This window comes from Mastigoproctus giganteus, chromosome 11 (genome assembly GCF_048544385.1).
Source record: "Mastigoproctus giganteus isolate SK-2022 chromosome 11, ASM4854438v1, whole genome shotgun sequence".
Classification (NCBI taxonomy): Eukaryota; Metazoa; Arthropoda; class Arachnida; order Uropygi; family Thelyphonidae; genus Mastigoproctus; species Mastigoproctus giganteus.
The window spans coordinates 129,769,277-129,794,741 of NC_143585.1; the positions used below are offsets into that span (position 1 = coordinate 129,769,277).

The following is a 25,465-nucleotide window of genomic DNA, read 5'->3' on the forward strand; positions in this document are numbered from 1 at the left end:
GCAGAATCCCGCTCATAGGTTGCCCAAACCAACGAGCCCGTATAAAAAAAAAAAATATATCCCGCACTCAAGCAGTAGAAAAAAATAAATATAAATAAAATAATAATAATAATATATACAAAACTGCTTACATGCCAGCAAAAAAAAAGTGTAGAGTACACTTACAATCAATCAGTACTTATCATAATTAATAATCCTCTTCTTTTTTTAAATACAGATTTAGCAAACCTTTGCAATGCATTATACGTGTTAAAATCCACAAGATATTCAGATTCATTACCCATATAAAAGTCAGATATCTCCTTTTTTAATTCCCCCTTATAGTTTTCATATAAGCGACAGTCATAAAGAATTTAGTTCCAGGATTCCAAACAACTACAAAAACACGATGGGTTGGCTACTAATCCAAAACTAAACAGCTTGCTGTTAAAAGATCCGTGACCAGTTAAAAAAAAAAAAAAAAAGAGGTCTCCATTTCAGAAAAAAACCACTTAGTAACTTTATGATTCCATCCATATCTCACTTGAGGGACAAACGATCTAGTTACAGCTCCAGTGTCACTTGAGTTCTGCCTATCCTGCCACCTTTCAATTAAACGGTTCATAAAAATCTTTTTGGCCTGTGATATACCTATAGATGTATCACTACTAATATCAATGAATGTTAAGGTTCTGCTTTTCCTCAAATAATAAGAAAAAGCTCTGTAGGCAATATACAAGTCCAGGGGTATCATCCCAGCTAAAACCTGTATAGCATTTGTTGAAACTGTTCTACAGAATTTAAATAAGGCTAAGATCAACTTCCTCTGTACAGACAAAAGCTTTTGCTTAAATTTAACATGAACTACTCTATTATACCACACAGTCGCACCATATGCTATTATAGGAAAACAAACTGCTTTATAATACAATGTTAAAACCTTTTTTTTTAATGCCCCACTCAGATCTACTTATTGTTATCACTGTAGATGAAAAATGTTTGACCTTATCACTCATAAATGACAAATGTGGCAAAAAAGATAACCACCTGTCAAAAATTATTACAAAGTGCTTAGTCAACTCCACCATTAGAATTTCTTTACCCTTCAATAAGATCCTTAGGGGTCTACCTGGATCCAATCTACCTTTAAAAACCATCATAACAGTTTTCTTTGAAGAAATTTTTAACTTATGCAGTCTAGCCCATGAGACTAAACTCTCCATTACAATCTTAGCATTTATTTCTAACATCAATCTGGACCTACCTGGCAAACAGATAACCAGATCATCTGCATATGCTATCCTTTTACAAAAATCAAACTTTTCCTGTAGCCATAAATTTAGGACGAGGTTCTAAAGAAGAGGCCCCAAGAAAGAGCCCTGGGGACAACCTCTTGAAACCTGCTTACTATATCTGAGATGGTGTGGACATACAGCTACCTGTCTATTTATTAAATAACTTCTAATTAAACTATAGAGGTGTTCAGGGCAATGTAATTTTCTTAGCGGATACAATATACTTTGCCATACAGTGTCAAAAGCACCTTCAAAATCAATATACAAAACTAGTACATATTTGGATTGGGCTGTCTGTATACTATTTAACAATTCAGCAGCAGCATCTTCAGCAGATAAACCTTTAACAAAACCACATTGACACTGTAAAGTAATATTATGCATACTCATCCATTCATTAAGTTTCATTTGAATTAAACGCTCAAAAAGCTTTCCCAAATTCGGAAGTAATGAGATTGGTCTATACCCACTGGGATCAGTTATCTGATTGCCAGGTTTATGAAGCAACTTCAAAAAAGCTACTTTCCAAAATCCTGGAAATGTACTGTCAATATAACACCTATTAAACGTGTTTAATATGTATTGAGGAAATATTTCAACCATTTTAATTATTGCATTGTTCTCAATGAGATCAATCCCAGGGGTCTTATTTGCATTTAATATCCCACAAATATCTTTTATTTCTGTCAGAGTAAATAGCTGAAATTCAACAGGACAAGAGTATTTACAATTATCTTGTCTTAATCTGCATTTGTTCAAAATTATCAGCATCATCTTCTGGAAACAAAATCTGAATAAATGTACTAACTGTAGCATTCCAATCACTAGATTCCATCTGCTCACTAATAACTGTTTAGAAAAAAAGAATGATACTGTATTTTATCATTAGTAAGTTTGCAAACAAGACCCCAGGGATCTGAATTGCCAGTTTCATTTACCAAATTCTGCCAGGATTTAATTTTTTGATCTAAAATTAATTTTTTTATATAAATTCCTCTTATTTTTATACACCTCCCTAAAAAAAATCTATATCCTCTGTTATCCTAAATCTCTGTTTCTGAAAATTTTTTGGCATGAAATACCTCCTTTCTTAAAGTATACAATTTAGTTGACCACCAAGGAACAATTTTGGATCTGATTTTTTTCTTTTTCTGATAAAGCATTCATCAGAAGGCTCTGAATGAAAAAAGAATATTCCACTGCACTCGTGTTAACATTAGCATTAATGACACTATTTAACTGGAACCCAAGAGATTCCACAAATCTACTCCAATTAATACACTTATACTGATAACTAGATGGTTCTGGCAGATAATTGGGAAAATTACTATGATAATTATTTAGTCTCATTTTAAACACTTCTGTTTAGTGGCTTTCATAATATACTAAAAAAAAGGACTTTTTTTAAGTGGTAATTCTTTATACCTTATTATTTTACTTATAGTACGTACTACCATATAATGGCCACAATCAAAGCAATCTTTGGGTGTCTTTTAATTTCCTGTTTCTTTCCGATCGTTATGACAGGGGCATATTTCAGATATGCAGTTATAACCGGAAAGAAAATTGTAGTCCTAAAACATAATAACTGAATTATGGTAATTACTTTATCATATTCTCCTCGTCAATTTAAATTATCCTGATAAATGTGTATCCAGACAGTCTCTTAATAATATTCTTAAAGATTGTAAGTTGGATTAATATTTGTTTGTGGCCGTGTAGTGCATGGAATTGTAACTAAAACAATGTTTGTTTTTTGTCGAAGTACGTTGCATATTTTTTTTTCTCTTCTCTGCCTAAGCGAGCTGCACGCACTGCGTTGTTGATCGTACCGAAACCTTCGCTATCCTCATTCAATAACGCCGTTTCCGGAGTGACAGTCACAACGTGACTTATTAGTAAGCACCAGAGGTCGACGCTGTCACCGTGTCCGGCCGTGCTCTTCTCCACGAACTTCGATCTTAAGGATTAGTTAGGGGAAAGGGAGCAGCTGCGTGTGTCTCGAGGAGATGGAGCCTCTAAGCCGCTTTGTGCCCTGTGGTGATGCTCGGTTTGATTTCCATTGATAATTTCTTTTGTCCTAAAAGATGGCTGCAAGTGTGATCATCCTAGTTTTCGCACTGGTGACCAACGCTGAATTTTCCTTAGCTGATGCACCAAACGCAAATATAGGTAAGATATATGAATTAATAAGAGACAAGTGACTTTATTTTTTATGGAATTAACCTTACGTTTCGAGAAAAATTGGCAAAAAAGGAGAGGTTTAGAATACCTTATTCATAATCCTTTGTACTAATTTTATTCCAATAAAACGCAAACAGCTAAGGAGATAAGTTCCATTAAAAATAAGGTATTCTAAATCTTTCCTTTTTTGTAAAAGACAAGCGTTAATTTGCTTTCTTTGTCGTCATAAGCGCGATGGAGGGCTATAACTGTTTAGCTATGGATAGTTTACTGCTGTATTTCAAATTATTAAAGGGGAGGAGAGAGAGAGTAAGCATCGAAGCCAGTAAGGCCACGAGGTGCGAACATATCATTTGTAAATTGTACGTTCTATGGTCGGTGTAAACGACCGCCGTAGTCGAGTGATCAAACGTGGGGGTACATTTTTACATGCGTATCAGTTGACCGTGGTTAAATTCTGCGTGACTGTTAAATTCGGTTATGTTCTTTTATTGTTTGTGAACCCCCCCTGACCATAATTATGTGATCATCCAAGAGTATAAATAGAAAAAAATTATTTACCTGTTTTGAGAGAGAGGGCGATTTAATATAAAGGAAAAATATACGTGGTAAGAAAAAAGATAATATAAATGCGAGAAAAAAAACAAAATTATATTTTATACACAAATTATATGCATTTTTGACAATGGGTTAGGTTGAGCTATTTACATTATTTTGGAGAAGGGGCCTAGGTAGGTAACCAAGGCCGCGTGAACGTTTTTGTGGATAACTTACAGTCTATGATTAATTTGTAGCTTGAGGGATGAACAATCGGACATTCTAGGCGTGAAACAATCCTAAACTATTGGCCAAGCTCACCATAAGTTTCAGATAAAGGAAACGCACGCATACAGAGAGAATATAGTGTCAAGTATGGAAGAAAATTAAAAAATTAAAATACTTATAAAGGAGTATAACAATCAGAATCAAGTTTGAACAAAAAAGTGTATTTTAATATGAAAATGGCTATTCCTGATAAGGAACGGTAATTGATTTATTAAAAGGAACTGGTTTTCTGCTTCCATATGAATAAGAAAAATAGGCAGTTAGGGAGGACTCTTTTTCTCTATTTAGTATCAGATCGCATAATAATCAGCGAAAAGTAAGTTTTCATACTTACCATGACAAATGTTATGCTTTTTATTTTAAAGTGTATCATTTTTGCAACTATGTGGTATCCTTCGTCTATGCCATGTCTTTTAAATCTATGAGATTGTGTCAAAAAAAAATCCCATACCATTGATCAACTGACTTCATTATTGATCAACCAGAACAGCGTGCATACAGGTGTCTCGATATATCACCTACTTTTCCACATAATCGCTCAATTTATTATTTAGGCACTTCATAACGTATACGATGAAATTGTACATGCCATTTGGACCTCGCAGTTAGCGCAGTGGTTACTTTCGACGTTTTTCCAAACCAAGAGGAATAGGCCTATATTTCGAACCCCATTGAGACGGAAAGAATTCTTCTGAATTTTTCGTATGTCAATGAGTTAGTTGATCTCGGACGATTCCATGGTTTTTCTTATCTTATGGAAACTGATTTTTTTTTTTTCAACAAATTGGCGAAGCGTCCGAAGAGTATAGGCAATTATAGATGTAATGTACTCGACTGCTTAGGGCCTTAGAAAACTTGAAATTTTATACACATTTTACTATAGAAAGTTGCATTGTTTTCAGGCCTGTTGAACGTGCCCATTGAAATTAAACTGCCACGAAGCTGGAAGAAGCAAGTTTCCAAAAACCTCCCGATTCCAGGGTTTTCAGGAGACTGTTAGTTCGGCATATGAGGCCGTGCATTGCATCCAACAGTACGACCCACATTGAAATGAGTTCTCGTCGCTTCTAGCGGAATTGCCTTGAATTCCGCTAGAAGGGCCAGCTCTTTCCAAAGCAATTTTTTTAAAATTTATTTAAACACTGTCGTTCGTAGTCATCCCCAATTAATCAGTTATGCTACACTTTATAGCCCTCGCCGGTAGCATAGCTGAAACTCGCGTGTGAAAACGGTTAGGTTTGGAATCCCAGCCCTTTAACATACGTGTAAATGTGTTATTTGTCTGACGGCACCAGGAGTTTCCCCCATCTCCGCGTTGTATTCTTTGTACGTATTCTTTGTACGTCTAACACAGAACTCTGTGGAGGCCAAATATTTAAAAAGTATGTGGGGAGTAGTTGGTTGTGTACAGTTATGTTCTGTTGTTTCTCTGACCATTTAGAAAACTCGTTTGTTGGACTCACTTTCTTCAAGAAGTTCTCAAACAATGTTTAGCTTTCCGTGCAATTTATTCTATTTCACGGGACGACTCGTAGAACTTGCTGTTCTTTATGATTTCGTAATAGATGCAAAATGCTGATCGGTTTTCACGGATGACAGCCCCTTCACGGCTAGGAAAAACTGTGCGAATGAATCTGAGCATTGTGAAATCGGCTACATGGAAGTTAAACAGAATTATTTACTAGAAAACCTTTTGAGATTGAAAGCTCTAAGGTAGACCATATACCCAGTTATTTTAAAGAACTGCCAAAAATAGTATTAACGGCCTTCAGCGTGCGCTTATAGTCCTAAGCTTATTATGTCTAGAAGTGTGTTCACAGGTCGATTTACATGTTGTGCAGGCTTAAAAACCGGGATAATTCACTGGAAACCCTACGGATAACTACAGCTTCGAATGAAGAAGACTTTAGAAATTCCTCCAGTTTGTGACCGGAATCGAACCCACACATCTCCAAACAAACCAGCGAGGTAATGCATCATGACATTGGGGCCAATCATGTGAGGGCTTCATCAGATTCAAACATAATTTCCTTTGATATTGAAAAAGTGCCAGTGTATTGTCAATCGATAAATAAAGGTCGAGATGGATAACTATAGATCGATTAGTGTAACTTCAGTGGTAGGGAAAATCTGTGAGGATTTTCTCTGCCACTGATTAAAAATGCAACATTGGATTTTTCTCATAGCAGCACAGTTTAATTAACCTGTAAACTATTATGATGTTGTCACACTTGTATTGGATGAAGGAAATAATTGTGATATTATTTATTTCAACTTCAGAAAAACATTTGACAGTCTCATACGAGAGATTGATATATATATTATTATTATACTTTATATGATGCAACGAAGCCTGCTGCACCGACCAAAAAAAAAAAAAAATTGAGAGAGAGAGAGAATTAGAAAGACATCACCAAGAAAGAGAAGAATGATGATATCCAGCTCAGAACCCTGGGTGTGCCAAGCCCATACTCACCAAATGTGAACCGCTATAAGATAGACCATATTTGAAACCCTGATAAGATCTTTATATTGAATATGGGACAGCCGGACGATAGGAGATAGAGGATTGTAATAATGGTTACTCTTCAAAATAGGCTTACAATTATGACGAATTGGTTCATTTTTAAGAGTGTTTTGACTCGATTCTGTTAGTAAAGTACATTACAGTACTTCGTACCTCAGGACGATTTCCACATTTATGTCATTTGGATGTTGTCTACTCGATGTGACGCAAAAGAACTTTTATGTAATCAATGGACGCTATAAGGAACCGACCGATGGTTATTGCTGATATGAAGAGCAGGGTCGTTCATGTACAGCATCTTCACTACCCTTACCCGTTTGAAAAGAGCCTGAGGATCAGTTCCGTTATTGACCGAAGGAATTCTCCATTTCACACACACGACTTTGCCGCTAAACATCCTCAACCGGCTCTCTCACAACATCCTCGGGTTCCTTACACTGACTATAAGTCTGTGATACGGAAAGCGTTCTACAATAAATGGTTACAAATCTGTAAAAGTAACACCAACAATAAACTTTACCAGATAAAGCAAGAACCAAAGCTGTGGCTCTCTGGTTTCCGACGAAACAGACGCGAGGAAGTGGTATTGGCAAGACTCAGAATTGGACACATTCTTCATACTCATCTCTTCCTATTACTGGGAGAAAATCCACCTTAGTGCTCATACTCTCAAAGACAACTTACAGTCCGTCATTTTCTGGTTGATTGTCCCTTACATTCAACCATCCCATCAACCGCCTTTCAGTCACTTTCCACGTTGATATCTCACATGATCTATCTCATTTTATAAAAAAAATGAAACAAATATAGACCAACTTTTGGCATATTTAAAATGTATTGGCCTGTACAGGAGGAAATAATTTAATATCTGTAACAATATGTTGCCTCTACTAAGAACAGACACAATTTGGCCACAGGATGCGTTGTGTTGTTAAACCCAATTGCAACAACAACCATTTCACATATTAATTTTAACTAGGAGAGTTAAAGGAGTAATCATACTAAACCGGACATGATACTGCACTGTATGCGATAGGCGTTGTACAGTGAAGCCACCACTGCGATTTGTGTATAAACACTAAGAGTAATATAGTCTCCGTGCTCTTTTTGTAATATGGCTCAGTCTGTAACATGGTAGCAAACTAAGTTATTTAACTTTCCATTAAAATAACTCAGTTTTGCTTTATTGGTGAAAGGGCGGCTCTAGATGCGGTCGTTTAAATGTTTCCTCATGTCACACTATGCAATTTCAAGTTTCGGTATGGGAAGGTTTTTGTTATTAGCTGATAGCCTGGGCTAGTGTAATTAACAGTTTGTAGTTTGAGTCAAAGCCATTTGACTGAAATACCACTGTTCATTGGAATTCATGAGTATATTTATAATATATAAATATGTTATGCTTCTTCAATAATATTTATATATAATTTCTTGAGCGTGCATTGACTTGCAATTTGGCACCGAAGAAGTAATCTAGGTTACTTGCCATGTTCTAACGTTAAAGCCACAACTTCAGCATAGCCCGTAGTGATGCCAGTGTCTTAAAGTTTGACTGAAAGTAGCAAGTTTCTTCTAGAGGGGAGGGATAAGCATGTACCATTGCCATAGAATGATAATACATACAGGGTGTTTCAAAAATGATGGTCAATAATTTAAAGGCGAAAAGTACAAAAAAAAAAAAAAAGTAAAAATAAAAAAAAGTCCCAGTGAACATCGAGCCGCAAATGAACCGTTTTCGAGATAATGCACATTTTCTGTTAAGATCCGCCACTGACTATGAGAGCACTAGTTTATCAAAAAGCTGTGAATCCTTTGCTAATGGTGGTTTTATCAAACATAAGATAATACATTTTTGGTTTCAACACCACAGGATTTTACAGATGTTACATGTTACAGAATGTTCTTTCTAACGCTCTTTCCTCAACATGAGGTGTTATCATTCTGGGCCTACCTGCTCTTACTTCATGTGCGAAGCGCCCATGTTCTCTAAGGCGTTGATGTACCCTGATGAATGTGCGCCTGTTGGGCTGCCTTCGGCGGGGAAATGCTCCTTGGTACAAACGTGCAGCCTCGAGTGCACTGCCGTTGGCTTTACCATGCACTTCCTGTATGGTAAAGCCAACGGCAGTGCACTTCGTTGCTGCAACCTCTTTCTATGGTGTCCTTTGACAAGTCAAGTACTAGTATGCCTGCTACGTCTCAGAGCATTGAGAGAGGGGAAAGGGAGAGAATGAGCATAACCTAACGTAAACAAACAAGTCAGTGGTGGATCCCAACTCCGTACAGTTCATCTTGTTAGTGGTGGATCCCAACTAGAAATGTGTAATATCTCGAAAACGATTCGCTTAAGGATCCATGTTTACTAGGCATTTTTGCATATTGTAGTCTGTACAGTTCACCTTTAAATTATTGACCATCACTTTTGAAATACCCTGTATGACTGGACCCATTCCGATAGCTACTACTGTGTGTGTATATTGGACGCCACAGTGCTGTTCTTATGCAGACAGTCATTTCGGAACACGTCGGGAGCTATGTTTCTAGTTTTTGGCAAAGTTATCGGTAGAAAGTCACAGAATGTCAGAAAATACGTCCATTCAATCAGGAACCGAGTCGTTTGGAAAGGCGATGCCTATGGGATGGAGGGGAACCTTTCTGTTGAGAGTGGCTGTGAATGTAGAATTAAGATGAGTCATCTTCTGTATTGTTATTGTTCTAAGATATTGTTTTAGGATACCGAAGCTATATCTGTATCCTAAAACCCCTTGTGTTTAAAAAAATGTTGATCCAAGTGCATTCTGTGTTGATTCCTTTAATAAAAGCAAAATTATGGGATCACTTGGATAAGGAAACGTTTCGTTGGTAATAAATAAATTTCCGTTTATACTATGGACGGCCGAAACTGGGAAAGTTTGCAGTTCCATTATAACTGCTTTATTGCAGCCTGTTCACCAGAAATAAAATAATAATAATAAATAAATAAATAAAAAAAATATCGTGCACTTTTTTGTGGCAACGTAGGGCACTATCTCAAAAAAAAAAAAAAAAACGTGCGCAAAACTGTTGACGAGGCGAAGTAGAATTCGCGGACAGTATCTTTCTAAGTCTTCGATTCGAATAGATCCAGAGTATCTATCTGAATCGAGGATTCTGGTTTTAGCAGATATAATATTGTGACCAAGGCCTATACGTTAGTTGCTGTTTCTAATAATGTTACGTGGCCACATAAAGCATCTCGATATCTGGTTTTGTGTAAACCTTTTGGCACTAGTTGCTGGATGATGATTTTTATAGTGGGATTTCGTGAGGGTTATTTTTTTACGTACACTTCTTGGCTGCTTCAGCAAAGAAGAACAGCATAAAAGCGAAATTCTTCGAACTGCGAATTCTCCTCACACTTTTCATTTATTTGTCAAGAACCATCACTCAGAGGTTCTTTCAGGTAGCATCATCACATAAATTTTGATGAACACTTCTGCAATTGCTGAAACCAAATCTAAGAGTCTGAGCTGGCTGAGCGTTGCACGACTACACCATGACATTGAGTTACTCCACGGGGTGAGGATCACAAAGGCTGCATTGATATTATTTCTTTTTAAATTCATAGAATACAGGAAATTTCAATAACATCGTGTGAATACTTACATAGTATTTAAATTACGACAAACTTACAAATAAAAGAGCAAGAGAAAATGAAAATTGTATGTCAATATTAAACTTATAATAAAGAAAGATTAAATAAAAATACAAATGAAAATATGTAAAAGAAATGACAAGTTAATATTTTAATATTTAGGTAAGAGCAAATAAACGTATTAATGACCATGAAAGGATTCAAGACTAGTTCGTTAATTAGTTTTAGTAAGTGAATTAAATTTACTATAGTGAATTGTGAAAGATGCTTAATACGAGTATGGCTGACGTGTAAACTAGAAAAGATATATTGGTACAATAAGTCTGATTGATAAGTCTTTTTAAAAAAATGACTCCTGTAAGAAAACAAAAATTGAAAAAGTATTTCGTTGGGAGTTGTTTAAATATTCTTTCTTCCTGTGATTACATTATCTTTCGTATACCGTATACGGCAACTCCGGGGTTCTCACCAGAAACATACTTTATCTACGCCCAGCCTACCACCCTGAGGTGCTGGGCGGACAACGGGATCCTGCCAGGGGGTTCCCTCCCGGATAAATGGCTAGAAGGGCAACAGACCAACACTACACTACACTACACTATGCAGACTACACAATAAACTAACATTCTCTGGCTTTTAAAGAGTGTCGCACTACAACACAGAGCAGTTGAGGGGGCGGGCGGTGCCACATATCAAGTAAACTTGATAATAGGGCAGTTTATTTGTTAACACTTCTTACTTTTTTCGGTGAAGTTCTTAATTTTGCAAGGTAAAAGTCAATAAAGAAACAGCGAATTCTGGGCTGACCCTGAAATTTTCGACCGTTAGCCCTGTGCTATCATCCGCTCCCTTGTGACTTCTCAGGATTTTCCTCACCGCGGTGAGAGACTTGACGGTATGGTATTTTCGCCACTGACTAAGGTCCGCTCTTCTTATGTCGTCGTAAGTCGTCGGCTACCCAACAGTTTCTGCCCGCTACTTTCTTCTTATTATTATTTTGTTTATTAATTTTCGTTTCAAGCCCTGGGCAATTGGCTGGTTAAGAAGGGTGTACATAAAAATTAGACTATCACTATGATATAGCCGTATATTCATACATGTATGCCAATTATTTATAAAAAAATCAAGAAAATAGCACAAACTGATAATATTGTTGACTATTTAGTCTTTAGTAGGATGTTCAATGTAGAATGACCTTTAACATTTTGTCCAGTATCATTTTAGATGCCTACAGCAACCTAGAAAGCATTAGTATTAGTAGAGGCATTTGATGCAAGAAAGCAAGCTTATGCAGCATCAGCCAAAAAAATTAAAGTAAAATAAATAAATAAAAAATAACCACTTCCACTTCACCCGTCTGTTCGTTCGAAATACCTGTCCAGCCGAGCCTTAAACTTATTTAGGCTATCAACTTCCACGACAAGGGATGGAAGTCTGTTCCACCTACCAACCACCCGCTGGCTAAAGGCAAATTTCCGCACATCTATCCTACATCTGTCTTTCCTCAATTTGAATTTATGCAATCTCAGGTGATTATTCTGAGCAAGAGGAAGAATCCCATCAGCATTGAGCATGCTCAAACCATTCAAGGCTTTGTACACCTCTATCAGATCACCTCGCTGGTGCCTAGTCTCCAGACACTGTAATTCGCAAAACTTAAGCCTTTCTTCGTAAGAGCACCCCTTTGTTCCATTCACTAATCTTGTTGCCCTTCTCTGTACTCGTTCCAGCAGCTCTACATCCTTCTTGAAATGAGGTCTCCAGGCCTGTATACAGTAATCTAGGTGTGGCCTGACCATTGCCTTATACAAGGGAATAATCACCTCCTTATCCCTGCTGGAAAAATTCCTGTATATCATTGACAATACTCCATGAGCTACTCTTGCAGCCCGTCTGCACTGCTCAGAGAACTACATATCTGCCTGCACAACCACCCCCAGGTCCTTTTCATTCTCTACCACTGTCAGTGTAGTACCACAGAGTTGATACGTTGCTCTGGGGTTGCTGTTTCCCATGTGTAGTACTTTACATTTGTCAATGTTAAACTTCATTTGCCACCTCTCAGCCCATCTGCTCAACCTTTCCAGATCCTGTTGCAGCAGCATAGTGTCAACCCTGCCAACCTTCGTATCGTCTGCAAACTTGGACATTAAGCTTGATATACCATCATCAATATCATTTATAAATACAGAAAACAATAAAGGACCCAATACTGAACCCTGGGGGATTCCACTAATAACATTAGTCCACGATGAGCAGTGTCCATTGATTACCACTCTCTATCTTCTCCCCCTCACCACCCCTTTATCCATAGCAGCAATTTGCCTCCAATGCCACACTGCTCCAATTTGTGCAGCAGTCTTCCATGTGCAACAGTATCAAAAGCCTTTCTAAGATCCAAGTATATAATATCAAAGTTATTCCCCGCATCCAGTTCTTTTGTGACTGCATCATAGTATCCAATCAAATTGGTCAGGCAAGACTTCCCCTTAACAAAACCATGCTGTGTCTGAGCTATAACTGAAGTCTTGTCTAGATGATCCTGCAGTGCTTCTTTAACCAGTGCCTCCATTAATTTTCCGGGAACAGAAGTTAAACTCACAGGTCTATAATTACTTGTGTCAGCCTTTGATCCTCCTTTGTGAATTGGGGTCACATTTGCACATCTCCAGTCCATGGGTACCTCCCCTGAGTCCAAGGAAGCTCTCATAATTATGGCTAAGGGTTTGCTTACTTCCATTGCTGCCTCCTTTAATATAACTGGATAGATTCCATCCACCCCAGGTACCTTTCTTGTGTTTATCTTCAACAATTTCTCCTCCACTTTACTCTCAGTTATTACAAGATTCTCTAGCTTACTGCCAGTAAGAGTAAGTGTTTGTAAATGCACTGAATGTTCGCGTAATTACATAAGATGAAACTGTTGATCTTCTTTATATGCCCTATGAGCAATCGCTTAGGCTGTTCGTTCAGTATTAGGTCTTCCCTGGAGTGCATCGGTGACTTAGAGATATAAGGAAGCAAGACTCTTAAGCATCTACCAACTGCGGGCTTTGTCTACAATGCTTTGTAAACATCAAGCTTTCCTCCACCCTTCAGATCCTTTTATACAGCAATAGAAGAAGAAGAAAGAACATATAATTTAAGAAATGAAGCGAACCTGAAGGTTCCGCTTTTTAGAAAAGCCATAGGTCAGAAAAATATGAAATACAGAGGCGCAAAAACCTGGAATAATCTTCCTGAAAATATCAAAAATGCCATTTCACTAAACCGGTTCAAGAAGCTCCTAACTGAACACATCACCAGGAATGTCTGATCTAAATCGCCTTCCGCTCGACTCCTGAACTTTTCATTCCCCAATGTATTTCCTCTGTGTTTAATAACGTAGAGGAAATATATACCATTTTGGAAATAAAAGCTTGTAACACTTTAGGCAATTATTTCATATTTTCTTTCATGCTTCTTATTATAAAGTGTTCACAATGTAATTATAAGTACTGTTGTAAACCACGTGATACGTGTGGTTGGTTTTCGCAGGTCTCTGTAATTAAATGTAGAAATACATCCGATTTCTTTATGATTTATCCGTTGAATAACACCTGTGCAATTTCAGATGTGTTTATTATGTTATTCATATATTTTTCAAAGGGAACACCCCCCTAAAAAGCCTCTGGTTTGTGTTCTCCCTCCCTTCTTGCTGTTATTTTCCAACAAGTCTAACACAAAATAGGAATAAATAAATTATCAAACAATATGTAGAGGCCAATTATATCGCTTAGGCCAGGGGTCGGCAACCTGCGGCTCTTTAACTTTTAGCCCATATGAAGCACATTTTGAAATGGAGTTAGAGGACTTAAAAATGAAGGACATGTGGAGTGCAAGACTAAAATGCCTTAAAACTGAAATTGAGGATTTGGAGAGGCAAAGGGCTGCCCTTGCAATTCTACACAAATGGACGGCGATAGATGTAAAAGGAAGACCAAATTGTGTTCGATGTGTGGAGCAGCTTACCGGACAAGTATATAAATTTGAAAATATTTGCGTTTGGGCTTCTCTCAGTTTTTGGTTCGACAAATTTCTGTGGGCAAATATCTTCGAACATGAACTATATTAAAAATAAATCAAGAAACCGTCTCAACAATGCGAGTCTCTCAGCATGTTTAAAGATGAAAATTACGGCATACTCGCTTGATGTTGAGAGACTCGCTCAAGAAGTTCAGCAGGAAAAGTAACATTAATTCATCCCTAATTGGATATTTGTTACGTTTTTTTCGGTATTAATAAATAATATTTCAAAATATATATTTTTTTTATTAAAACACCTTACCACTCTATTCCATTTCTTAAATCCCCCTGCTCCTCCCAGCTTGAGCTGAGGTGCGGCTCTTCAGATTCTCTTTTTTTTTCATTAGATCAAAAATGGCTCTACACTCAAAAAAGGTTGCCAACCCCTGGCTTAGGCCGTTATTATGTTAGCCAAATATCACTGTAGGTTGGTATCACGATGCAAACCTTCAAGGATTTCCTTCTTATATTTCTTATCATCGAATAGCTTTTTGGTCAGTTTTCGGAATATTGAAATATCCATTCTTGTTATTTAGAACAAGACTCTGAGACAAGCGAAGTTGGTAAACACGTTAGCAACCTAAATCAACTTGTAGTGTTTTTTGTTTCTCTTTCTAGGAAAGGGTTCGTCTAGTCTCGCAGTATATCAGCAACATAGGTTGAGACTAACCGCTTATTTTTGCAGTATTAGCTAGCGGCATATTCCATCTTGTCGATGTTTAAAAGCTTATTTATGAGGTGTGACCACCGATAACGAGAATTTTTATATTAGGCACCTTTATTAGCTCACATTATTCGGTGTATGCTAACGATTCTTCCACTGTAGAAAACATTTCTCGACTGTTATTTTAAAATGCCCGTCATAAAACTGTCACATTCTCTTTAATGTCATTCAATGCCGGAAAAATTCTTTGAACCTTTCAATGAATTTTATCATCTTAAGAAAGGAAAGTTGCAGGTGCCAAATACGGCGGATAATAAGGCGGTACGACCTTTTTATTATCAAAACCTCTTACGGAAAACGCATTACACAATTCATTCATTTAGTCAGTCGATCTTTTGCGTCGAATATAATTACTTAGCTCTTTCAGTTTTGATATAATGGATATCGTTTTTACTTTTCAATTAAACATGCTCTTGTTGACTTTCAGGAATTGAGGAATTTTTCCTTTAAGGTTGTCGTTTTTGGTTTACACTTAACTATTCATATTTCATTACCCTATATAATTTTCTGTGAAAGTGCTATTTATTCTGCTTGATCGATCAGCACAAATTTCATTCTTTGCTTGCTTTGCTCTACTCAAAATTTATGGTAAAACATTAGCAGAAACTTTCACTTAGTTTTATGCTGGAAACAGAAACACGCACTACTTTGAACAACTATTCTTAAAGCATGATAAAACATATGAGGGAATGTAAAACGGTAGTCAGGAAATAGTGGGTCTAGGGTAATGAGGTGTAAGCTGTGGGTCTCTATCCTTTTCAGGGTCAAAATATTTTCAGTGCATGGCGAAAAAATGTGCGCTAGCAGTAAATTAAAATATAAATTAAACAAAAATAAAAGAAAGGTGCGGTGTGGCGCACTAAAAAATACAGAAAATAATTTTATGTTCACATTAAATCTTTTTTTTTTTTTTATACGAATGACTAATATTTAAGTTTTACTAGTTTTCTATGTAAACGTTCGTTATTTAATCAATTAGCTTAAACCCTTGTCAGCCTGTTTATCCAGTACGGTGTATATAACAGATGCATATATACAGCGTAAGAGAGTATAATCATAATACACATGGGTACTGTACATCTTAACATAACATTATGAACCAATTGCAGTACATAAATGAACAGCAACATTCTCAATTCCATCGTTGTCCAGAAATACATGAAGAGCTCGGTACTGTTATCTAGACAGAGTAACAATATTTTTGGTCAAAATGCAAAACCAGGAACTTTGCTAACAGGTCTTTAAGACAACGGTACAGTTTCAGGAATCGGAATTTGTGAAGGGACCCGGTGCTTGTAGGAGACACATTCAGGTACTTCAAGACGGTTATTCGTGTAGTAGCTGAAGGTGATCCCACGGTCCATTGCTTCACGATCTCGATGTTTATTGTTTCGCTGGATGGTTCTTTTAATTAGTGTGAACTGCAACTCAAGCCAAGAGACGTTGAATGTGCATGAAGTTATAAGGCAGCTTCGTCTGCGAAGATTATGAACATTTGGAAATTATGACTGCAGGGCCCTGCAAATGGGCAGTGCATTGGATGCGCCGCACCAGGGTCCCCGATCTATGGGGCCCAAATCGAGGGAGCCATTAAAGTCTTAACATAAATAAACGAGACCCCTTAACCCCATTTGCATCCGGGCCCCCAAGTACCTTTGCACGGTCCTGTAATTACTGATCTTGGAGGCTGCACAAATAACAGCACTAAAGGTTATTTTTTTCAAGAGCTGAGCTATACACATGCAGTGAACGTGACCTATTCGTACTGTACTAAATGAAAATTTTCAATACTCTTTCAATACTTTTTCTTTTCAATACTTCTGAAATAAATTAAATCATTAACGTACTCTGTAACAACGCTCTAACCTATCAGATCACAGGTGAGAGCGTTATTTTACAGTCATTATTGTTTACCATTTACTTATATACATCACTCATATTTATCTCATTGCAAGATGGTGAACAAAAAATTGCGCATTTCCACCAGAAACCGCCAGACTCAACGTGAAAAGCACAATATATATATACTGTATATATATTGTGCTGTATGTGCGTGTATATATTATATATATATATATAACTATACAAATAAATTAGAATGAGAGTTAAAAATAAAATAATGCCGGCAGGACAAGAGCGAAAATAGTCCACCAGGTCCAAATTTATGTGAAATATCACCAACAGAGATCTAGACCACTACAGTAAAATAAAACAAAAATAAACCAAAAATAGACTGACTATTACGCCCCATCTCAACAGAGGACCACAAGGCCAATAATGGTCCAACTTGGCGGTTTGATCTGGAGATCGGGTGGCGGACTGATCTTTCGATCGACTCGCCTTTGCGGCGATTTGTCTAGCGATCGAAATGTAGCGATTCCCTGACCATTATTGGCCTTGTGGTCCTTTGCTGAGATGCGGCGTAATGGTCGGTCTATTTTTGGTTTATTTTTGTTTTATTTTACTGTAGTGGTCTAGATCTCTGTTGGTGATATTTCACATAAATTTGGACCTGGTTCCCGTCAGAGAGAACGCCGTTAAATTTTTATTTTAATTGGCTTTCAAAATTTAAGGAATTATTATTCTTATAATTAATGTTCTAAATTATCTTAGAGATTTTCTGCTGCAATATTTTTACTCTTGTTACCCCTCTCTTCCCTCCCTGTTTGGTTTGATTCTTAAGTTTAATTTTTCTATTTTCGCTCTTGTCTTGCCATACCGCTGGCATTATTTTATTTTTTTATTTTTAACTCTCATTCTAATTTATTTGTATGGTTATACTGTATTTCAAGCATCATGTAGAGGAATATGCTTTTTCCTGCCTCTGATGTTTGCTGTTCCTTTTTATTTTATTTTTATCATGAAAGATTCAGTTTCCAACTGTTTTAAACGTTATTCAAATATATATATATATATATTGTGCTGCTGTGTGTGTGTATACACACACACACACACTGAATGGACGAAATCATGGGATTCCTACCTAGTAGATACCTACCTTTATCTGGGCAAAAGGTGGGCCTACCCCACGTGTGATTGCCCAGCTAAAGGCAATCGCACGGAGAGGCATTGAGTCCACTAGTTCACCAAAGCGTTCCACAGGTATTTCCATCCATGCTTGCTGCACCGCTGCCCTTCATTCCGTCGCATTCCTGGGTGGAGGATCCAAAGCTCTAACGGACCTTTCCACAGCATCCGAAAGATACTCTACAGGGTTCATGTCCGGTGAACGGGGAAGCTATTCATGGTGGTAAAATCTGTAGAATGCTTTTCGAACCATGTTATAGTCACCATGGCTCTGTGGGGAGGCGCCTTGTCCTGCTGGAAGAATCCATTGCCCTGCGGGTGCGCGATGACCATGAATGGATGCAGATGATCTGCAAGGATGAACGCATAACCTGGACCGTTTAGAGATGCGTCTAAACATACTATTGGTCACAACCTGTGCCAGTTGAACAAGCTTCAGACCATTACCGACCGTCCACCTGCTTGAACAGTTCCTTGTTGACATGATGGGTGCATAGCTTCGTGCGGTTTCCGCCAGATACGCACCCAGAAATAACTGGAAACGGGACTCATCGGACCAGGAGACCCGTCTCCAATCATCCATGCCGATGTTCTTTCGCCCAGTTCAGGCGTAGAGTTCTGTGTCATGGTGTTAGCAATGGGGCTTCGGTGGATCGGCGACTCCCATAACCTATTGCGGCTAATGATCGCCTGACGATCTTGGTGGAGACGTTTCTGGCACATCCCTCTTTGAAGTCGGCGGTGATTTGTGCCACTGTCGCTCTCCAGTTGGCTGAAACAATGCAAGGCAGACGTTGATGGCCACGTTCATCCACTACCTTTCTCCGACAACACCGCTGTCCATGATGAGATGTTATTCCGGAAATGGCGTATTCCCGATACACTCTTGATACTGTCGAACGGGGATAGTGCAATTTCTGTATTACCTCCGCGATAGAGTGACCCATGCGTTGGGCACCAACTATCATCCCTCTTTCAAAGTAAGTTAATTCACGAAGTTTATCCATACTGACATCGAATTACTGTTTAGGTGAATGCAGTAAACCCGTATAGCTGCCAAGCTGTGGGTTCGTCCACTAGCGAGAGGGATGATAGCGTCGCATTGGCCAGGAACCGGGTATCCCTTGAATTCTGTCCTTTCAGTGTATATAGCTGGCGTCGTTGACGGGATTCAATCCGAGACCTTTCCAAACAGATGGCTAGTGATATGGCCACTATTCTTCTGCATGAAAAGAGTAACGGTTTTGTTGCCTTTCAGTTGCCATTATTAGTTCTGCAACGAAACCTTGACGCATATTAGATGTCACTCCTGAATACATCCGGTTTACGTCTTCCAGGAACTCATTCAGGAGTTTTTGGCTCACCAGATATCTAAGAGTGATATTCTGTTTCATAAGATTTTTATGTGTTATGTCTATATAATGTAACCACTCACATAATAATAAGCGAAGGCCGCCGTAGCTGATTGGTCCGGTAAGAGTGGTTGAAGCTTGCCAAGTAGTGTAGCATGCTTCAACTACATGCTGTTTTCTTGTATTCTCTATCTCTTGACCTCTTCTGACTGTGTGGGAATATAACCCAGAGTATAAAGAGAGAATTTATTTTAGCTCCGACGTAGCCGAGTGGTCAGGCACGAGAGTGTAGAGCACACACTCTTTGAGTGGACCGTGGTTCAAACTCGTGTGACTGCCAAGTACGTTTAATGATTATTCATTGTAAAAATAATTAATGTAAACTATTTTGGCGTAGCGGTCGTGCCGGAGTACAAACAAATCTAAACTCGGTTGAACCCTCCCTCACCCACCCTGAGATCGTCTGATTACAGCCCCAATGGAGGAGACTTTTAAGAATTCCTCCAGTCTCCGATGAAATTCGAACTCACACCTCTCCAAACGAGTGCCAAGTGGCGAAACAGAAATTCTAGAACTGCATACACCTTCTTATTGAATATCAACCTGATGTTCGAAAAATTTCACAACGAACCTACGAATAACTACCATTGTATCCGCATTCAGGAATAATATGAAGGAATAAAATTCGCCCTGGCGAATTTTATTCCTTCATTTTCAAAAAGTAACTTCACCACCGACATACCGCGTGATCAGCTTTATAAACAGTCTCTCCAATCTGCTTTCTTTTATATGAGAATAAATTTACAAAAGTAGGCCAAGTAAGCTGGTGCGACCCGAATATTGCATGGCACGCTAGTTTATGGCTAAATCTCTGTACTTAACGAATATTAGTTGAATCGGTATCACGTTTCATAAGTGCTGCCGTTTACTTTTTTTTTTATGTCATACAAAAATGCAAATGCCACTGTCTACAGAAAATCAAGTAAACGAATATGCAATCGTAATCAGTAAATGACAACAAAAGAAATCATGGCTTGAATATCTACACCTTGAATATTTAAAATTGCCATTGTTTTCTATTATTAATTACCATTACTGTATTTTCTTATTTTTCTTGATCTTGGTTTTCCATATGCAACCTTCTGAATACTGTACATTCTATTTAGTATATTTATACCTAATGGCTGCTGTTCTGTTTCGTACTCTTTTGATATTAACCATAAATTCTGTTATTTCTGGATCATTGTTTTAAGAAAACAGATTCCAAAATAACTTAATTTATGGTGGAATCTGCACTGGTGCCTTCAAATGTTATTTCTGGGCATTATCGTACTTATTAATATTATCGATCTGAACTGTGTGTTTTTGTATTTTAATGCGAGGGATATTTCTATTATTATTTTTTTACGTGAAATACCGGTGAGATTTTAAACTAATCACATGCAGAAATCTTAAGAAAATGATTAAATTCTAGTTTGAAATTTTTTACCAAATGATGACTATCAGATCACTTAGCGTGGTTCGAATGAATAAGATTTACACAAACGAGAAAATATTATTCAAGTTTTTTAATAATATTTTACTATGACATATTGACTAAAAACGAGTATCCAGTTGTTACAAAAGGAAACTCACTTAATGAGAAAAATGAAAAGTAAATTAAGACGAGATGGGGAGGTTAAATAATGCCAATAGCAACTGGCGAAGTTTGGAGATATGCGATTAAAAATCGGCCTGACGTATACGAGTGGCCAGTGAAAAAGTGCAGTATCACAGGATATGAGCTGACCGTGGTTATGAGCTTCCTTATTTTCGAGGCGCAGCGGTTAAAAGTTTCAATTCTTAATATTGGTATTCTGGTCGTTTACTGTTCCAGCAAAATACCAAGATGGCCGAAAAAAAAAAACGATTATCAAAAATGTTCCTGCAGAAATCTAGTCCAACACTTTTCTCTTTTAGAGATGTCCTGCATATTAGAAAGCTTAGATTCCAGTTCAAAATGAAGGCACCATCACTTATCTCATGCTACAATCTTATTTAGAAATTTGTAGCCCTTTTCATGATAGTATAACAAGCATACTCAAACGATACTCCCATTGTAGGCTCTTCATTCAGTAACTTAGAATCCACAGAGCAGAATTTTAAATACCCGAGATCACGAATAAAGAGTGGACACTTTCTTCAGAAGTTATGAAAGTAACCATTATGATCCAACCTGGGTTGGATCATAATGGTTACTTTCATAACTTCTGAAGAAACTTTCAGAACAACTTTCAGTCACTTTGAACAGCATTTAACTATGCTCAGAACATTCTTCAGTGAATTCCTTATGGTTCTTGTCCTTCAGCAATTAAAAACTAAATCGCTGCACGCTGATCCATTTCGGTTGCGTCGTTTATTTGAAATAATCCCGTACGAAAAATCATACACGCAAACCAGCAAAGGGCAAATGACATTTAAGCAGGTCTTGTTACGATCTACCATGTCGACGTGTAACTTAAAAATCTCAGGTAATATAAGAGTGGTTATTTAGAGAGAGAAATTTCATAAAAATCACCACGCAATGTCCTTTCCTAATTATATGTCTGAGATATTAATAATAAATTACAAAATGTCCTAAGTTTTCTTTTCAGAGGAGACATGTAAAGTAGCTGTTCAAAGTGACTTCCACTTTGGTTAATAAATGCAACATTCAGCGCCACGAATCCACGTCATGAATTAATGGTTTCTGCAGCTTCCAAAACTGATTTCTCTGTTCATCTTGCATTTGTATGATATTTTAAATGCATATCTGTATCGTATGACATTGTACCTTTAAATTTTGTTCTAAATTTTACCTGTGTGGCAGTGTAATGATACGGTGAGGTTGCTAAATTTTGGCCGGAACTGTCTAATACAATTAAAAAAAAAGTTCGTCTTGAGTCTCTCCTTTGGAATCCTTCCGCTGAATACATCGCCGCCTGCCGCTCGGTTAAAATTCCAGTGGTCAACTAGACCACTGGAATTTTAACCGAGCCAGAATCTGACCCAGAAGACTGTTTTGTAGTTTGTGATTAATGTTTAATATCTCTGAAATAAAGACTTTTGAATCATAATTTATGGGAATAACTGTAAAATATGCTCCTACATAAATTATTCTTTTTGTGCAATTTTAAAACAGTGTGTGCGTGTGAGTTCAACAGACTTTCCAAATGGAACAGCAGTAAAAATGCATTAACTTTTTGGCCATGTTGCGTAGCCTGTCACGTCTATATTGTTTTCCTGTTCAACAGATTAGCATTGCTGACCGCCTTCTCAAATAAGCGTGGACTTGCTCTTCGATCGTGCTGTTCTCTACGTTTGAACATGTTTATGAAAATAAATATTCCTGCTCCCTTTCACCTGTTATTTATGTTTTTACCACCTTCAAAATCATAGACATTGCCTAGCAACTCAGAGGATCTTAGTTTTCGATCTGTTTACGTTCGTTTGATGAAAGAACTCCCAACTGAGTTTAATAAATCCTTTCGTCCATATTAATTGACTTAATTGGAATTCCAAGCAAGAGTGACTGAATTTTCTGCTGTTTAAATTAATTAAGGACTGCCACAAAATCAAGAAATACAACTGCATTGATGTGAGTGGTCAGTTTATTAGTTACACTACCCATTTCATGAAATGGACCTCCTACCGTAATAGTTTACACGTATACATCACGTGTTTCTACCATCCAATTTAAAGCAGGTGGGCAGATGCTTGGAGATGCTGTATGGGTGAAATTCAGCGAGAATGGACAAGGCGAGAGATTTAAGTGACCTCTCTCTCTCTCTTGATTAGCGAGCATATTGCAGAGTTTCCCAAAACTGGGCAGGAGGGATGCTCTTCCACTTAAGGGAAAGTGCTTATTTAGTGGAGTGTGTCCTGATAAAAGGATGAAAAATTAGCTAATTTTTATTTAATTAGTCTTCTTTTTTATAAACTTCAAATAAAAGAAAAGTACTAAAGCTTCTCTAAATTCTAAATAGCATCAAGTAATAAATAAATCATTAGTTGCAATATAGAGGGGCGCAGATGATATTTATTGCTGACCCACTTCATCAACCAATAATTAGATATATAAAGAAGCTTAACTGTGGATACTCTGTTTGCCGAAATATCAACTGTTTGCTCTGTTTGCCGAAATATCAACAGCATAAGAGTACTGTAGAAAAGTAATAATCACTGATGTGTTTCTTTGTCATTGTGATGACATGGGCAAAAACGATGCTGCTGTTTTGCCAACCAGATAATGCAAGCGACCCTGGTTAGCAACTGCTCAATATGAAAGTTGTCTCAGTATAGAATCAAAAGTTATGCCAAGATTTGTGTATGACCGAGATCCCACTGAAAATAAGTTGGATTTAGGCAAGCGTTAGTTTGACGACAACCAACATCATTCCAGATGGGTTAAAATTCAGCCCAAGTGTGATAACAAGCAACAAAATGATTTGCTCTTTTATTTGCTTTGTTCTTCCGACTTGTTTTCAAGCTTGTGCGTTGGAATGATCTTGGTGAGGATTTTCAGGTTGTCGGCATAAATTATATTATCGTTTATTTTTTTTTTTCTTTCTTTCCTTGGTGCATCCTTACACAAATGTGGCATATTTGCATGCTTCTGCCTACTGAACTGAACAGTTCTGTCGAAAAGTAAGGATGTGAAGAACCTCCGCATTTGATATTATAGAAGCGTTCACGGCACAACGAAGGCCGGTATTATGATGCGTCCAAAGGCTACCTCCACGTCTACATATATGACCGTCATGTCTGTTTTAGCATCAAAAAGTTGTAAAGATGGAATTAGTAGGCTTGCAACTATCGAACGGTTCTGGTATGAATCATATAATTGCGTAGGCTTTTATGAGAGACTTTCGTTTGTCAGCTTCGTTAGTAATATCTTTTCCAACAACTTAAGTTGAGTGGAGTAAACCCTGTTCTGGTCTGAAATATTCAATACATAACGGTGGGAAATAAAGCTGAGAGAAAACTTCATTAAAGATGTGTAAATGAATTATTGCTAATGACTTACAAAAGACGAACCGTTTATATGCTCCATAAAATTGAACTCATTAAAATGCAACCCTCTCTGCTGTTCTTCCAAGCTACATTTTTTTTTTTTTTTCTGACGAGATAGATGAGTAATCTCTGTTGTGATGCATCAAAGTAAAACACACATACCTTCATGGCGAAACGAATAGATGTTTTACATTCTGAATGGGATTAATGGAATGAAAGAGGTATGGTATGAATTTCAATTATAACATTGATAGTATTTTAAAGCTATTAAAAGAAATAATCTTTATTTTATTACCAATTACTTCCTACAATATCTTTTATCTGCCTCCTGGCCAGTGGCTTAAATTTCAGAAAATGTTCTATATTTCACATTTAGATTTAGGGATGTATGGCTAGGTAATGGAACTGTTGCAGTATTTACAATTCGGTAATAGTTAGTTTAGGTTTGCAAGTAATTATGTTTAATTAAGATTTAGTTATATTTGTAGCTCACAGTTTATATACAAAGTTTTCATTACAAAATTTCGGTCATTGGCTTACAGTTTCGATTGCTAATTACTCAAAAGTTTTGAGCGCTACAGCTTGATTTAAATGTATTTTTACATTTTCCTGTTCTGTTTGTAGTTTGGATCGTCTCTTGTAATGAATGGTGAGCTGCCACTGCACATGATTTTTGTACTTTCCGTCTTTGAGGTATCTTTGATGGTGTCCAGGTCTTCGGTTTTTTTAAGAAAAAACGGAGGGAATATCTGGGTTCTTTTTAGTTATGTTCTGTTGGACACGTGTCTTATGTTGGTCTGCTCCTGAATTTCACTTCAACTCCGT

At 37.3% G+C, this 25,465-nt stretch overlaps 1 protein-coding gene across 1 annotated transcript in view; it reads left to right on the forward strand.

The window, feature by feature from the left end:
* Window positions 1–3,335: 3,335 nt before the first annotated feature.
* LOC150078430 (ionotropic receptor 93a-like) overlaps window positions 3,336–25,465 on the forward strand; it is a 237,009-nt gene continuing 214,879 nt past the window's right edge. The window contains exon 1 of the mRNA XM_090385539.1: window positions 3,336–3,446. Coding sequence (XP_090241665.1) covers window positions 3,362–3,446 — 85 coding nt within the window. The 5' untranslated portion in view covers window positions 3,336–3,361. The remainder of the gene's footprint in view (window positions 3,447–25,465) is intronic.